Source organism: Zerene cesonia, unplaced genomic scaffold (assembly GCF_012273895.1).
Source record: "Zerene cesonia ecotype Mississippi unplaced genomic scaffold, Zerene_cesonia_1.1 Zces_u008, whole genome shotgun sequence".
NCBI lineage: Eukaryota > Metazoa > Arthropoda > Insecta > Lepidoptera > Pieridae > Zerene > Zerene cesonia.
In genome coordinates this window covers 1,253,508-1,270,915 of record NW_024045138.1, presented here as the reverse complement: position 1 = coordinate 1,270,915, position 17,408 = coordinate 1,253,508, and the positions used below count along the sequence as shown (strand labels likewise).

The window sequence follows — 17,408 nt, the reverse complement described above, 5'->3', positions numbered from 1 at the left end:
CAGATTCGAAATTCAAATGTAATATTTTTTTATAATTAAGTGTAACAGTATTTATGGCCAGACTAAGTATATATCATATATTATGAGGTTATTTGGAAACGAACGTATTTTAACAAAAAGGAATTCAAGTGGTACTTCGCATGTAATTTACGGGAAATGCAGTTTGGAGTGAACGGAAAATTGTCGTATACACGCACGTTAGTTGAATGCACTAGCGGTTAACCGTGATTTCGCTCGTATAGAAATATGAAAATGTCATCTTATTGAAATAACTAAAATACATGCAATTTATATACATACCTGAAGCGAAAAGCAGGAAGGTTTAAATATAGTGTTTATTTTAAATTATGCAATGATAAAATTTTACACTTTCACATAATTTTTACTTCGTTTTTTAATTTCCCCAAAAAGTACATTGAAATCGCTTTTTTTCTACAATTATCGAATAAAATTGTATATTTCGAAATTCATGTTATACGAATGAAAAGTCTTCAAGAACAAAATGCATTTACAATCGAAAATAAATAACTACGAATCGAGAATTATACAGTTTTTGTTGCATTCACGAGGTAGAGGGCGCTTTCACATCGTAACCTCATTAAGGGGTGCTTTGTTCGCAAATTAATTGAATTTTTTATAAGCTCGGTCGTCATTTTAATTTTAACTTTTTCTTTTACGCGGGATAAGTGGAGTAATGCTATATGAACTAGTTTTTTATACTCATATTCTAAACTTTTATGAGTTTGTATGTTTGTTGTGATATAGCTTTATTTATTTCTTATATTACCTACTAGCGTTTACCCGCGTCCTCGCACGCGATAAATTCGGACTAGTTTAATAGAGGTTATATTATACATATAAAACTTCCTCTTAAATCACTCTACCTTTTAAAAAAATCCATCAAAATTCGTTGTGTAGTAAAAGATTTAATCATACATACATACATAAGGATAGACGCGGGAAGTGATTTTTCTTTGTACTATGTAGTGATAATTGGTATGGTGCTGAGACGTCAGACTAGTTGCGATATAATTAAGAAGTTCTAAATTACATTATTATAGTATTTGGCTGTCTGGTTATTGATACAAAACATTTGCTTTAAACATATCAAATCACTCTAAATAAACTTTTTTACTTCATTATTTCTACCACCTACTACACCTACTACATTCTTCACTTCACTTATATTTCAAGAGTTCACCAGCAAATTACCGGTTGTAACTACTTATTGGCGTAAGTTAGAAATGTTCCCGCACGAAATAGTCAACACTCGAGCGGGAAATTTCCAGGAATTCGCACAAGATCGACTTTATTTGGTGACTTCGTTATGCGCAGTGACCGCAATGGAGTCCTGCAATCAGAGTCCATGAGGTCAACACGTCTTTCTGTATACACTTTAGGAACTGAATTGTTCAATGGTTAATGACCAAGAATTTTTCGACATAGTGGCTACTCGTAAAATATAACTATATATATCTATACTATATATACTGACTGAGACTGTTTTATAAAAGCACAATTGTATATTTTTGTTCTCTTTTGCTATATCGGATATTTGAAAAAAAAATAATAACTCGGTACCTTTACAGTTCATATTTAAATTATTTACGACTTGGGTCTCATTTTACACACATAAGTATAAACAAAACAAAAATCGAGGTTAAGGAGCGATTGAGACGGTCATACATTGGATGGGTAGTTTGACTTAGAATAGACTGCTTTTTTTCTTTCGTTAGTCGGCTCCTGTTACGAAGTTGTTTTTTTTTTAATTGGTAATATAAGTAGCAATATAAGTGATAGGCAATATAAGTACCTACACAGAACAATATAATGTTTTATTAGGTCATCCGGTCAGATCAAATATGGTTATATAAATTTTACGGTCAAATAAATTCGTTTCGTTAAAGCCCGTGCAGCGCTGTTATCATTTTACCGGAGTCTGTTTGCGCAATACTGTTTCAATTATAATAATAAATTTCCTTAATTATCGACAACAATGTAAATAATAAATCTTCGTATATTATCAAAGAGGAAACAACATATCTTTCTTTTATAAAACTACCGATCTGCCCCGGCTTCACCCGGGATACGTTTTTTCTCTCTGTAAGAACGGTCCGAACTTTACAAACAATTAACTTAACCTTTCATGCTTAATAACACATTTGGTGATAAATTTTTAAATATTCATACATTTGAAACAATAATTTTTTATTGATATATTCGTAAGTATTGTGCTATCTAAGCATGCAGCATTTATCAAAAAAATTTCGTTTTCCTATATTTATTTTGTCAATAATTTGCTGAATATTCCACTCATTCATTCGCAAACCAGCAGTGCGAATGTGTATCGTATTGAAATATTCCGGAGCCCCCAGTGCCTCCGGGTGATTGTTGCGAGATAAGTAGGCTGTATCGATCCAAGCAAATTACTTACAAGAAGGTATTTTTCCGCCAATCCAATATTATTTCTAGGAAAGCTGTTCGTTCATTTATTTATTTATTCTTTATGAGCTATACAAGACTTTTTTTCTTATATTTGTTCAGAATTTAGTGGTTTATAAATTAAATAACGCACTGTCTTTATACCGTTGAATAACTATGTAATTCTATGGGTGTGATCTTGGAGTTTGTAGATTATGACAGCTTCAAGCGGTGGTTTTTTTAGCATATATATACACCTATAGTACATAGTCTTCTGGTCTTTAGACACTATAAGCCAATACTGCCAACATCCAGAAAAATACTCCACATACCAACTGCGTAGAAATAGGTGGAGGTAGTTCACAAACAACAATTTTTGTATGACCTTCAAGACATATAACATCTCAGTCTCCCCGTGACCACGCTCGCTGTAAAGTGTTCGAAACGTCGGGTTAGTAATATAATGAATAAATTGTGTTTAAAATCCGTTAAAAAGTTTCTAATTTCTGAAGGTTACTCTCAAATCACATATTTTACAAAATATTAAAACTATAATACTACCTTTCGTGGATTCCTCTTAAAATGCCTAATCATGATACGTACGATCCATGCTTAGCGAGAAATTATTTATTACTTCTATTAATTAACCTCAAACGCTTTTGAATTGTCAATATAAACAGATTTATTACCACGGGTTTGGGAAGCAGTTTCTGCGGAGAAAAGTCGGCAAGAAACGGTTTAGTTGCTGTTTAAAAATCATATAAATTTTACACAATTAAAAATGATAATGATTCTAAATTGTTAATGATGTTATTTAGGGTGTTCTTCGAGAGTTGGAGCAGAAGAAACCCCAATTGGATGAGCTGCTGCACACCGCTGAGAGTCTGAAGGGCACGGAGAATAGACAGCAACTTCATGGAAAAGGTACGTGATTATCTGATAAGAGCGAGATGAGATGAACGTGTATGTATATGGTTATAGGTGAGAAAATTTGCAGGACGAAAATATGCTGTCTTAGAATCCTAGGACAATTTTTGGATTAAGGGCTTAAGACTTGATATGGGTGCGAATTTCGACTTGAATTTTGTTGGATTGTAATATTAACAGTAATATTGTAATTACTAATGGAAGAAAAGATTTTTTTAATATATAAGAACAGAGTCGATTTAGAGCAGATTGCGAATTATACTGTGAGATAAAGCACCACACTAGATAATGATTAATTAATTGTCTAGAATCGAGTTTTGGTACAAAGAATACGCGGGTGAAAAATTTAACTTCAAATTGTATTTTTTGATAAATAAAAAATATTATTATATATCGCTATTGGCATAGTTTTATGATATCAGAACTACATGAGCACGCTGTATTTAGTTATATCAAATCATACAACTGTGAAAATAGCAATATTTTGTCCAGATTCGAGTGAAAGGACTGAACGATAGGTCCCAAACGATATAATTAAAACCACTTCTTACAAGTCACTATAAGAAATAAACATCAGTGTTAAAAGTTTAACATAATACAAAACAAATAAAAAACCGAGGTCGAACAAAGCAGGACCACTTTAAGGGCATCGCGTTCACTTCAAAAGGTAGTTTTCTACCTTTTTGTGGCGGAAGATTGATGGAATTATAATTACCCTTGAGATTTTCGACTCCCTGACAAATTACATTTTAGACGTGAATAGTTCGGGGAATAAAGTCGAAGTGCGGCCATTATGCCCTTATGTAGGGCGCTTTAATGAGGGTGTACTTTAGAATTAAGGTCTTGGTGTTTATCCCCATTATGAAGAATATTTTGCCGATGTTATATCCATACCTCTAAGAAGATCTGTGCGATCAATTACAAATTATACTATTATATGATTGCGAATCTTACTACCCAGTATGGTAATATGTAACAGCTTCGTAGCTTTCAGCTCCAAATGATCCCAAATCAACGTGTTTTCACCATCAGAATCAGCAGTGTCTATAAACTATAGTATATAGGATTAAATAGTTTCTCGTCTGTCACCTGATGCTTAGAATAAATACGACTTGCTAACTTTATTACATTTTTCTAATGTAATGAAAGATTCCCGAGATATTGAAGGCGCTTCGCAATAAGGATTTGCTCAAGCAAGACTGAATTTGAATGAGATAATCTAAATAGGGCTTGCTACTGATAAAATTGAATTCTAAAGGCGGTAGACAATTATTAGGTAATTACGTGGTAATGCTGTTAACAAACATCTACATCTTGAGGGGGATTAGCCGTTTTCGTACTTGTGTAGACGATTTTAGATGTAACATTTATATTTTAAAGTTTTTTTATGGAATAGCGAGCAACTAAGCTGATGGTAATCTAACACCACCACCCATGAACATTCGCAGAGGCATTGCCTCTCTCAATGCGCTATCTGCTTTTAAGTAAGGGAAAAGGAAAGGATTGACGACTAGAGGAGGAATGGACAGGGAAGGGTCAGGAAAAGGAAACGAGCCTTATTTCGAAAAACAGATCCACATGCTTTTATTATCTTATCTTACATATGTATTTATTAATGTGAATTATTCTTAAATTCGTCGACACAGAAACCATTTTAGCTTAACTTATCCGCAAAATGTATATTCTGTGATATCTGAAAATTAACATAAATCTTATATAATAGACCAGGCAATGTATTCAAACAGCGCTCACTTAAAAAAATTAACAAACGGCCGGTAAAACGTATCTGCGAGTCGGTTCCCGGGGGGAGCGATTAATCACTTGCGTTAATCTCCGGAGTGTTGCCAATTAATTGATATCCACCAGTTTGTTTTCTGTCAAAATAATTGCTTAAAGCAATTTTTATTTTGTGTGTTTGAAAGTTTTTTATGAATGGTGTGTTTGTGCTTATCACGACAGGACTTAAAGTGGTTTCAACTTACTCCTATTTTTGGAAATGGCTTAACTTACGTTCAAATTGTATAATGTGTCGATTCCACCTGAAGACATAAGAAAATTTATTAAAATTGTCTAGCCCTTTAAGAGGAATCAGTGACTAACATATTACATGAGAAGATATGTTTTCGATTCCGCCAATCGAAAATATTATTTATTGAACAATCTGTTTTAAAGTATCAGGTTATGTAGGAAGTTAAATGTGTTTACCATATACTTTTTAGTATCTTAGCCTATTTTTCGTAATAGAAGGATCGTTCATTTTACTATATAATGCCTGCTACTAATTAATAAGCTTCCTCGTACTTTTACTGACCTGAAAGTTCTCAAATCGTCTCGATTACGTCATATAATATGTGTTCCAGTAGCTTATATTCGTGTACTTCATCTTTCGATTTTTTGCGTTGGATTTAAATTGGAATGAATACTTATTAAAACATGGTTAGAATGACTCTCTCCGATCTACGTGTGCTGTTAATCGTATCTTAAATAAATTGGCATTGTAATACGACATATCTCATTACAATACTGGATAGTGGATTAACTCGCTACGAAATGACTTACTGCATTGATAAAAGCATATTTATCCTTTTTAATGTCGTATAAAGAGTAAAGCCGGTCGTCAAAAGTAGTCGTACAGTTATGGCAAGGTTCAGGAATAGTAATAAAGATCATAATATGTTCTTAGTGTTTGTGTGTGTATGTGTGTGGGTTTATGAATGTTTTTATGGTAAACGTTTACGAGCGGAGCGGGTTTACACCTGTTGTGAGATACGGCCACGAAACTAGCGGAAATTAATAATTTAATGCAGAAATTTACCAATAGCAGGATTGGATTACACATAGGGATATATTTTGTTTGATGAATATTGTATTTTTCGTGTTAACGGTAAATAAACATATTAAACTCATAGAAAATATTTTTATATTTCTCTTTTTTCTTAACGTCGTTCACGTAACTGATTAAATAATAATAAGCATAAAGTCATATAGAATTAGATTTAAGATTATAAATACATATTATGCATTTAGTTTATTATTTCTCTGTCTGCTTTCTCTCACGCATACGATTAGATTATTTTAAGTTATCTTCTCATCTGAAGAACGTTTCTGTATATAATCCAATGCGCCGCTTTCACGGCTCCTCCAGCCGACTAAATAAGCTGTTATAGCCGCGTAATGTTCCACATGCTGTGTGCATCACTTCATTTGGCAAACAGTTACAAAAATGTGCCAACTGTAGACTGTGTGCTTTGTATATCTTAGACTGTTTTCTTTGTATATCCTAGACTGTGTTCTTTGTATATCTGTAGGGGGTTACGTTGCCTAATGTGTGTATAGATAATAAAAATAAACAAATCGTGTAATTTTTGTTTATAAGTTCTATTAACTAGTATCTACATCAGTAATAAATATATACTCTACTAGCTTTTGCTCGCGGCTTCGCACCCGTTAAATTCAGCGTAGTTTAATAGATGTTATTATACTTACAAACCTTCCTCTTGAATCACTCTATCTATAAAAAAAACCATCAAAATCCGTTGCGTGGCTTTAAAGATTTTAGCATACATAGGGACATAGGAGAGGAAGTGACATTGCTTTATACTATGAACTTACTTTATAATATGTCAATATTGTTTCCATAAATGTATGATTTCTTTTGTATGATATAGAAAGGTAAAGAGGAATAATACGAAACATGATTATAATCTGAAACTCTTCTGAAACTCGACCTCGAATCCTCACAGCTACAGTACTATCCATTTACTGTTTTGAGATAGTAGTAGGCATGCAATGAATTATTCCGTCAAAGTCTGGTGCAAACATTGTGTGAGATTATTATTTATTTTAAAAGAATATTGAGTTTTTGGTGATTGTTCGAATCAGTGGTAGTTAAAATAATTATACATAAAGAATAAAAAAGTTTTTATGCAAGATACTTTGTCATAGAGAAATAAATCCTAATAGTACTTATACTGCTTAAGAATTAATTTTTGGACGTGTACCGTACGGAGTATACCATTCACGTTATCCTGAAGATTCGACATATCATTAATTAAATAATTACAGGAAACAAACGAAAAAGACCCCTATACCTTTGGAATTAGAGCCAGCTCATTATATATTCTGTGGTCCTTTTGTCTATCTGTATAAAAGTATTTGAATCTATTGACCGTCAGGTTATTACCGTTTCCCTGTTAGCTCATTATTTCGTGCCTCCAGGCCGATGTTCTTCCACGAGTAAGAGAGTTAACATTATTATATATTCGTGTTTAGTTTATTTTACTAGAACGTTACTGTACCGAGTCTGATATCGAATATTAAGTTATTGGAATGTGCTTATATTTACTAACAGCAACAAACAATTCAAAACGTGGAAATAATATTACAAGTAGCATTCAGTTGTTATAACTTGTATGTATTTGTGAAGGATGTGGCTGAATGATAACATCATGTTGTGTATAATTGTATGTCCTATTTGATTAAACGAAAAGCATTGTATTACCTATAGTATTATAATATAGATTATACATAATTATATATAACACAATTTTACGCTTCGTTACAATTTAACAATTTTAACGATGAATGAAATATTACAAACTAATGTGAACATTATCATAAATAATGGTTTGTATTTTACGTTTTCATCGAATTTGTGTTTAATGTTTTGTAACACTTTTATGAAAAGGTTTGTGGTTCGGAAATGAATTTTCGAATGTTATTCATTACGATGGAATATAAATATTGCTGGTAATTAAACTATTTAAATTATTTCAATATTAAATTGTTGGTCTTCTACAAATTCCGGTGAACTATAACGGAGTCTCAAACTGGTTTAATTATACGCCACCCGTTTAATAAGGCAGCAAATAAATTAAAGAAAACCCTTTTATCGTGCTACGAATTCGAAATGTTATGCTTAGAGCGTAGCGAGTCTCGTAGAGGGGTCTACGGAAGGGTCGTAGAGATAACGCGTAGACGGCTGCGACGCGACGTGAAGGGATGAGAAGTGCGTCGATAAAGTGCCATTGTTATAAGTGATTGTTGAAATTTTGTCGCTTGATTTCAAAAAGATGAAATGTTTTTTTTAGAAATTGAAATTTCGAAAGTTTATTATAATCTTTCCGCACTCCTGTGACTGCATTGGCTTTACACACTGTTGAGTTTGTAAATTTCTAATATATAATAAGTTGGATATATTGTGACGGTGAGACACTGACAACTGAGATGTGAGACGGTGTTTTCTCCCACTGACTATAAATACCTTGTATTAATTTAATTACTTTTTTTGTTGTGTTTGCGAAACTGTAGAATTTTAGTGAAAATAAGACTAAAAAAGTATTATTACTGTCTGTAATATTACGGCGGGTTGCGATTGATGCTTTTCTTTTGTATAAAGTTCTGCTTTAACAAAGGCGCCATATTGTACAAATAAAAGCTGTGCTTTTTCATTACTTCTGTATACTAATCCAAAAAAAATGTTTGACACAAAGAATATGAGAAATGTGCTTGACATTCGACAAACCTGTTGTCAAATAAATGGATAAATCAAATTGTCTCATTATTAGTTAAAAACATAAATAAAGAGGTACAAAAATACTTTCTGAAAAAAAAATCATTTCCCAGTTTTTTATAATATAAATATTGACTTCTACATTAGGGTCGATATAATTTTCTTACTGTCGATAAGATTCTAATTCAATAAGCACATCACTAAAACAGGCGCGGTCGTGTCAATATGAGCAGTGGCCGCAGCGACCGTCCAAGCTATCAACCATTGCTTGTAATAGAAACATTCTTATTTCATTACAAACAATATTTCTAAACACATAAGGACTAATTTCATTTGTTACTTTAAAGCCCAGGAGAACAATACATTTTAAACTTTATTACAGTGACATAGAGATAAATTTTGGTCTTTAGTATAGGATGTCGAGATCGTAATCTTGAGTAGTTGTGAAAGAGGTATTAATTGTATATACAGGAAGATAAGCATATGTTTCTTCGTTGTAAAATCAACTCTACTCCAATAGTATAGAACACACATTAATTGTTTAAAGATACGAGTAATTCAACACATTATAGGAAATAGCGTTTATTGTCTACAATCCTTGTTTGTATCATGTGTGCTACATTACAATTCAAACTATTTATTATTCTTTTTTAACCCCACTTCTGCGACCGCGTTTTAATATTCTAGTGTGTTATCTTAGACATGTCCTATCCGGCTAGAACAAGCCTATCAATATAGCCCCGATTATTTTGGAGATAAATTGGTTGACAGATAGGTACATTATATATAAAAATATATATCTTTTACGAAGATGTCACCATTGATTTGTGAATAAATGGTTGTTAAAACATTAAAAAATTATGTTTTGTCACTCACTCGGGTTTTAGAAGAAAAACTCTATCAGAAGAACAAAAAAAAAACAAAGATAAGGAGCTAATTTACACATAGAATACATAGGAAGATACACGAAGTTTACACTAGAATTGTGGTACTTCCTCTCAGTTCATTCCAGACATCTCACATAATTCTTGTTATGATATGATCGATGCTCCTCAGAGCAGAAGAGTAGACATCATTACTAATTCAGGCGGGTCGGCCGCGGCCTGACGTCACGTTCCAAACTTCTGCCTGTCAACATCCTAATACTAGCTTATTTTACTAACAAATATAATCGACCAGACAGTAGCAATTCCCTAACGTCTACAAAATTTTACGATAGTTGCGTGGTGAAGAAAATAACTTCACCAAATTGTCTGTTTGTCTAACACTCAAATATAATTTACCTCCGCTAATCAAAGATATGTTGGATTGCCTAAAAAGCAATAAAAATATGCTATCAAACAAAAATTATGAATAATATATTAGGTCGAGTGCATTATTACTCTTTGTTAATTTTTTATTTATTTGAATTAGAGGACTCATCATAAAGGCCCCCGTAATAATTTCTATCCCTGTAATAATCTATAAAATTTTTTAATTTACAAGATAAAATTTTCACCACACTCCCTAATATATAAAATATTTTCCATATAACATAAAATATATATATTTTTTTAAACTTTATCTCAAGCAAACGTTGTCAACGTAGCGATAAAAGTTTTTATACAACAATTTACAGAACAGTAATTAAGTTTCGTCTAAATTACATTTACTAATTACATAAATACAGTCTTAATATCATAATTATCTGAAGGATATATTAATAAGAGGCGGGAGGCTGGTTATCACGCAATCGTTAACCTATATCAGATGGGCTTGGGCGGCTTGGGCGGCTAGGGCGGCTAGGGCGGGGGGCAGTAGCTCGCGAACTACGCGGTCGGCTACACGCGTCGCCTACGATACATATCAACGTTTAGTGTTTTAGTGTAATGTTAGTGATCTGCCTGGAATGTGTAGTGTACAGAAGCATCAACACGAGAATAATGCGTGAATACAGTGTGTTCTTCATCTATTCCCCTAAAGTTTAGTCAAATTTGATTTGAAAATATCGAAGCGGTTCTCTTGTTGCACGGTGCTGTTTGTACAATGTTTGCGCTAAAAATCTGGGTTACAAACATCGTATAGTGCGGTTATAAAAACTGAATCTAAATTGAATATTGACGTTTATAGGTGAAGCGCATCCGACACTGGTTTCGTTATTTTATACAAGGATTTAACAGTTATAAAACTAATATAAAACGATATACAGGTTTCGTTGTATTCTGCTCATAGATTGACAGATGCAAAGAATTGAACAGATAAACGAGAATCTGAAAATAACTAGTCATGTAAAATTGCTTACCTTTTTATAGGGACTATTATTTATATTTTATCTTTTATTATATTTATAAATTGTTTTTAGTAAGCTTTTATATATTTTTTCATAACTATTTTAAACAAATAAATATCTTCTACCTAAAAAAAACCGGCATGAATTCGCGTTCTTAAAAACTACTCGCCAATATACCCATAATTTGATATTGTAAGAAACAACGTATTTCCTAGCGGATTGATTGTAGTTAATTGCACCTTATATTCATATTATGAATGAGTATTATATATATATATATTATAATGTAAGCAAAACGGCTAAACAGATTTGAAACACTTTTTAAACTCATTCTGTGTGAGAATGATTAAACCACGACTGTTAAAAAATACTCATATTTTATTAAATATGCTTCCTTATATAATGGAGATAAATAAAACTCACGGTAATGATGTGGATAGATACATTTTATCCCGTTTCATTCATATCAAGGAATCGTTCGACATCGGGCGCGAGGTGTATTTAAAATATTGATTAACCCAGACACAGTCGCGGCCACGCGCTATGCTTAGAACAGAGGTTCAAAATTATTTTAACTAGCTCTTACACTATATTCTATCGAATCTGAAATAAGAATTACTACAGTCTACATCTAAATAAACATAGCTGTTCTTTAAGTACGTGGTATAAAATAATCAAATACACACACAAACATTGATTTATACTACTAAATTATACATGTATGTATCACAATATTTTATTTGCATTTTGTAACTTTCATAAAAAATATAAAAAAGTGACTTTACTATAGTGACTCTTCGCACAAAAATTTGGTGTATTACCGATAAATACATCGCGATGCATAAATTAAATTTAGATGACCCAGCCGAGGTTTAGGTTCAATTAGTAAAGGATTTTCCGAAATTGCATAGACAGTTTTGGAGATTAGATCGAATTTACTAACCAACAAAGTTTGATTTATTTCTCCCCACGTAATTCCTAAATTCCTGTATACCATGTGAAGGACCGACCCCACTTAGCATTAGAAGCTTCGGTTGAGTGTAACCAGAGTGTGGATAATCTATTTATTCATTTAAAAAACACGTGAGATAACGTATGAAACACGATGGCACTGTCGGTTAAATTGCCAAATCATAAATTCTTCAAACATTTATTGCGATGAATTATTTTAACAATTACTAATATTTATAATTTTAACAGAAAAGTCCATAAATAAACTCTGGAGGGTTAAAAGGTCCACATAAATAATTCTGATTGTTCCGTAACGGATGATATTTAAAAATACAAAAATTAATCCCAATAAAAATAATCGGTTGCCTTAATCCGGGACGGGTTGGGACATCATCAACGGTCCAATCGTACCTTAAATTATTACACAACAGGGTCGACACGGAGGGTTGAATAGTCGACTATTTTTTGCTCTCATTTTTTTTGTATAAATAAATTAAATAGTTTTTATTCTTAGAACTTAATAAAATAAGTACGAAATGCGTAATGCGAAGGTAATGTGAGACTATTAAAATTAAAAAAAAAACTAAAATCACCATGTCCCGAAGATGATATACATCCATTTCACTGATCGATTTTCTTAATGGACAAATAGGTGGTAAGTCCTCTATGTTATGCTAGACCAAGACCTTTTTTCTGTAAGCCCCCACGGGGAATCGAACCCAGGAACTCTCGGTTCTACACACACACATTACACATTATACCAAGGAGGCGATCAATAAAAAGTATTAAGTAACAGTGCAGAAACTGGGATAAAATCTTATTTATTAAAAAAGATATCGGTTATTTGAAGGGAAGCAGTATGTGTAATATTTATTCAAAAAAGCTGTTTAAAGTTCATCTCACTATGAAATCCAAAGCAGAGCTTAAAATGAACACTAGCGCATTCTAATTAATCTATCTTTTTTAGCCTAATATAATCACACAAAAAACATATTATCATCTAACTCATTATTGTCTTTGTTCAGTTTGTATGCTAGTAGAATAAACAATAAAAAGTAGGTAAATTTTACCGAAAACAATTCGTAACGTCGATTGAACTTGCTTTTGTGTTCAGAATAATTTCTTTTATGCCCAATAATAATCCTCAAACACGTTTGTAATATTTAATTTAGCAGGTGCACATTTCACGTTATTTTTTATGTCAGTATAATAGCTGGTTACGGGTCGGACGTAAAATTTAGAAATACGTAAAGTTAAATTGTTTGAAGAATGAACATCGAATTTTCTCTATTACGATTGTGTCAAAAATTGACTTGAAAACCCATACATTTAAAGTTTTTATCCGCGAATATAAAAACAAACAATTGTTTTTAAGTAATCAATCAAATATGACTTTTACTTGTTTCATATTTCTGTTCTACGTTTGGACTCTATACTGACATACACTCACACATAGATCAAACTCACACATGTATATCACCCCTTTTTCTCCGAGCGTTAAGAATCATATAAAGCTGGTGACACTATATTGGAAGGCGTGTAGTGGAGTTTGATTTTGGGAACATATTTTTCGCTGCATCGTAGCATTTCGCCTTTAACGCTGGGCGTTGTCTTGATACGGTGTAGTGAGGTACAGTTATCGATAATTTTGTCGATTTTTTGTTGATATTGATTTGGTATCGTTAAATATTGATGACATGAATTTTTTTATTATTTTGAGAAATTATGGAGAAAATTTTGCTCCTTGCCCAATTATTAATAATTTGTTTTTTTTTTAAATAAGATTCGTATTAGGCATTTTCTGTAAAAACTGAAGTAAAAGATTGTAACATATTGTGTGTGTTTTTAAATAAAATTTAATTAATAAAAACATGCGTCTAAGATTGAATAGTACCCGTATATGATATTAATTAAAGTACATTATTGTTAGTTTGAATGTGCTAATCTGTGGAATAACTGGATCGATTTCAAAAGTTCTTTCACCGTTGCTAACGTACATACCAGATTGCTTACGTAATTAATGTACTTCAGACAAAGCCGGGGTGGACCGCTAATCATTGATATGATTTTCGAACATAATGTACTAGGATAGCATACACCACTAGCAGTGGCAATAAACCTTTTCTCAATATTAGCTCGTGACGTCACAAGTTCCCGTTAACCCGCTAACTAAGCCAACTACGCAAGTCTAGACAATGGAAGAGGAAGCGTTACGTTATCTGTCCCTACTCGTGTCGTAATAACTGGGGGAATGAATGGGAAAATGCTTGTACGAGTTGGACTACAACTGTGAGATGATAACAAATAAATGATTTTAATGTGGTTGTTAGATCGGTCTATAGAATTGTACAAAGTGAAGCATACAGCAAGGAATATAGTCACAAGCAATATGACTCGCCGAATTATGCAATGGTTATTTTTAACAAAAACTAAACTGCCTCCAGATTGTTATAACTAGATTAAATTTACATAGGACAACACGTGAGGCACCAGCTTTTCTAATAAAACATCATTTCTATAGTAACAAAACCAAAAAATACAGTCGATTTGATAAACTCCTTTTTTTAGTCGGTTAAAAAGGAATAAAACATCGTGGTAGTTTTGTATCAAATAAAGCAATTTTTAAAATTAAAAATTAAAAATTACCCGTTAATACTATAACGGACGGGTCTCTACCTTCTTGAAGCAGCACGTAAGGTTGGAATACCTGTCAAGTCCATTACAGCGGGGATCCAGCGGGCTGTCCTTCTTGATAATGCTCGTATAGTCCGCAGGTTTCTTTCTCAGTCTCCCCACACTCCGGCGTGTGGTCTCTCTGCCGGAGTCCCCCACACTCACCGTTGTAACGCGAGATACTCTCGAAGATAATTATAATAATTTGATAAAAATTACATGTCTATATACCCAGAATAAATTATACATTTTGATTTCATGTTTAAGCGTACTTTAAACAATAATTGAAACGAATTCGTTGTTTTAAAAAAGAAACTCTTAAACGAGTTTTATCGTTATAATAAAAATGTTATTAAAAAGAAATGTTTATGAGTACACTCTCTTTTACAATAGATATATCGACGGTAGATTTATTGCCACTTCATTAATAAAGTCTCCATCCCAGCAAGTACCATTTTGAAATCATATCACGACGTAATAATTAGTATAATTATTAATTGGCGTAATGATACGGGCGGAGGGTATGTCATTAGTTGGATGAAATGATATCGCGCGGCCTTGTTACAATCATTATAACTGAGTCAATTGTCATTTATTATTTTGTATTGTTCTTGGCGAACATCGATGTTCGTGGATTAATGAATAATTGAGATTTTATCAATACTTTTGCTCCAGTTTCGTGTATGAGTATGCTTTATTTTTTTTAATCAATTTTAATTATTTAGGTTTACAATTCTTGTAGTAATTATCTGCGAATTAGATTAGCTTTTATAATATCTGTTTTCATATAATGTAGTAAATGTTAAAACTATATTATTCAAAAATAAATAAATATTTGAAGTTTCACGTGTAATCGAAATGTTATATAATAAACAGTAACAATAGGATGGAGCAATGTATTTATAAGTAAAAATATTTGAAAAACTTCTGAAAAGTATAGAACCAATACAATATCATTTAAAACTACGTTGTAGAAAAGTATTATCGATAAATACACGAACAGCACTACGCTTTGGACGGGATCCAAGCGGGCGCAGTCAGGTCAATAAATATGTATGAAACGACCACTTGATGTTTTGTGCGATGCTTTTATGTATGGACAAGCCTATCTACTATATGCATAGAGTTTTAGGCGATATCTGAAAGTAGGTTGTTTATATTAAACCATCAACGCCAAAACGACGGTGTGTATGTGTGTGCAGAAATAGCTGGACTGATTTGAATGTATTTAATCCTACGGATAGCTGTTGTAATGTGTATTAGTTTGCATTTAAAGTGAAAAGTATTTTTTGTGGAATTATTACTTTCCTCTAAGATTAACGTCAATGTAAACAGAGAGTAAACAGTTATTTAATGCTCTGTAAGATTTTTTTTTTAAGTTTAAATATTTATACTAACAATACAACGTCTTGCTTATAAGTTTGAACACGCTTATCTCAGCAACTATGATTTCCAAAATTATTTCACCATCGTGGCAATATAAAATTTGTATATGCACCACGAGTGAAGCCAGGGAGGACCGCGAGTCTCGCTAGATATGCTACAACAAAAATCTACCTTGACCTACCACATGAAACTGAATATATAAACATATACTATATACAATATATAATTACAATATACAATATATAAATTAATAATAATGCTTCAAATACATCAGATGTATCCATTCAAATATGCTAAGTGTGCGACCTCATACAACAGACACAACATAATCCCAACCTTAACAGATAGAAATGTCTCATCCGAGTTCGAAAAACTCTAGTTAAAATAGTAAAAAGTTCTGTAAATTGTGTTTTCATGTGTTCGCAGCGGCTCATAAACCCGGGTATTTCTGTCGCGTGCCGCCGTTAAACATATTTTGATTACACATTATTTATACACGAAATATATGTCACTTCCCGTCGTATTACATCAAATTTTATTATATGGTTTAGTGTAGATACAGAAAAGTTATGGCTAGTACTCGCTAAGACTATTTTATGGATTGTGAAAAAAAAATTTATGGTATTTTGAAGCGGACTGTAAATATAATTGAACTAGCTGTGTCCCGCGCTTTCACTCACTTTGTACATGATATTATGTAATCCGCCTACATCCATAAAGGGACTATCTAACGCTGAATGAATTTTTTAATCCAGTCAGTAAATCCTAAGATTAGGACAATCAAATATATTTTCTTGTAAGGTATAACAGAGAATACAAGATATTTCTATTCTCTATACATAATATATTTTATTTTCTACTTATGAAGTTATTACAAAAATTCACTATTCAGGTTTTTATTGTGTTATGCATCAATAATGCATGTTAAAGTTATACATATTGAGATGAAAAATTTCTAGTTGATAATGATTTCAATATTATTAGCATATTTTATAAAACTCTTGTAACGACCGACACAGCTTCACGCACTCTGAATATTCAGAAGGTAAATAAAATGCAGGTTTGATGAACCAGCAATGAGTAAAGTATATATTGATTTTTATTTCTATTCAATATAAGTTGAAAGATCGCTAATTGCTTTTCTGTAGAATTATTTCAAGATTAGTCAGTCAATGATGGTAATACTATTGGTATGAATCCTTACTAATACTAATATACCAAAGTACTCTATATCTTTCTGTTTGACTCTTTACGCCTAAACCGCTGTAC

At 32.2% G+C, this 17,408-nt stretch overlaps 1 protein-coding gene across 1 annotated transcript in view; it reads left to right on the top strand.

The window, feature by feature from the left end:
• LOC119839090 (dystrophin-like) overlaps positions 1-3,353 on the top strand; it is a 92,950-nt gene extending 89,597 nt beyond the window's left edge. Inside the window, exon 39 of the mRNA XM_038365282.1 lies at positions 3,240-3,353. Within this exon, the coding sequence (XP_038221210.1) occupies positions 3,240-3,353 (114 nt within the window). The remainder of the gene's footprint in view (positions 1-3,239) is intronic.
• Positions 3,354-17,408: the final 14,055 nt, after the last annotated feature.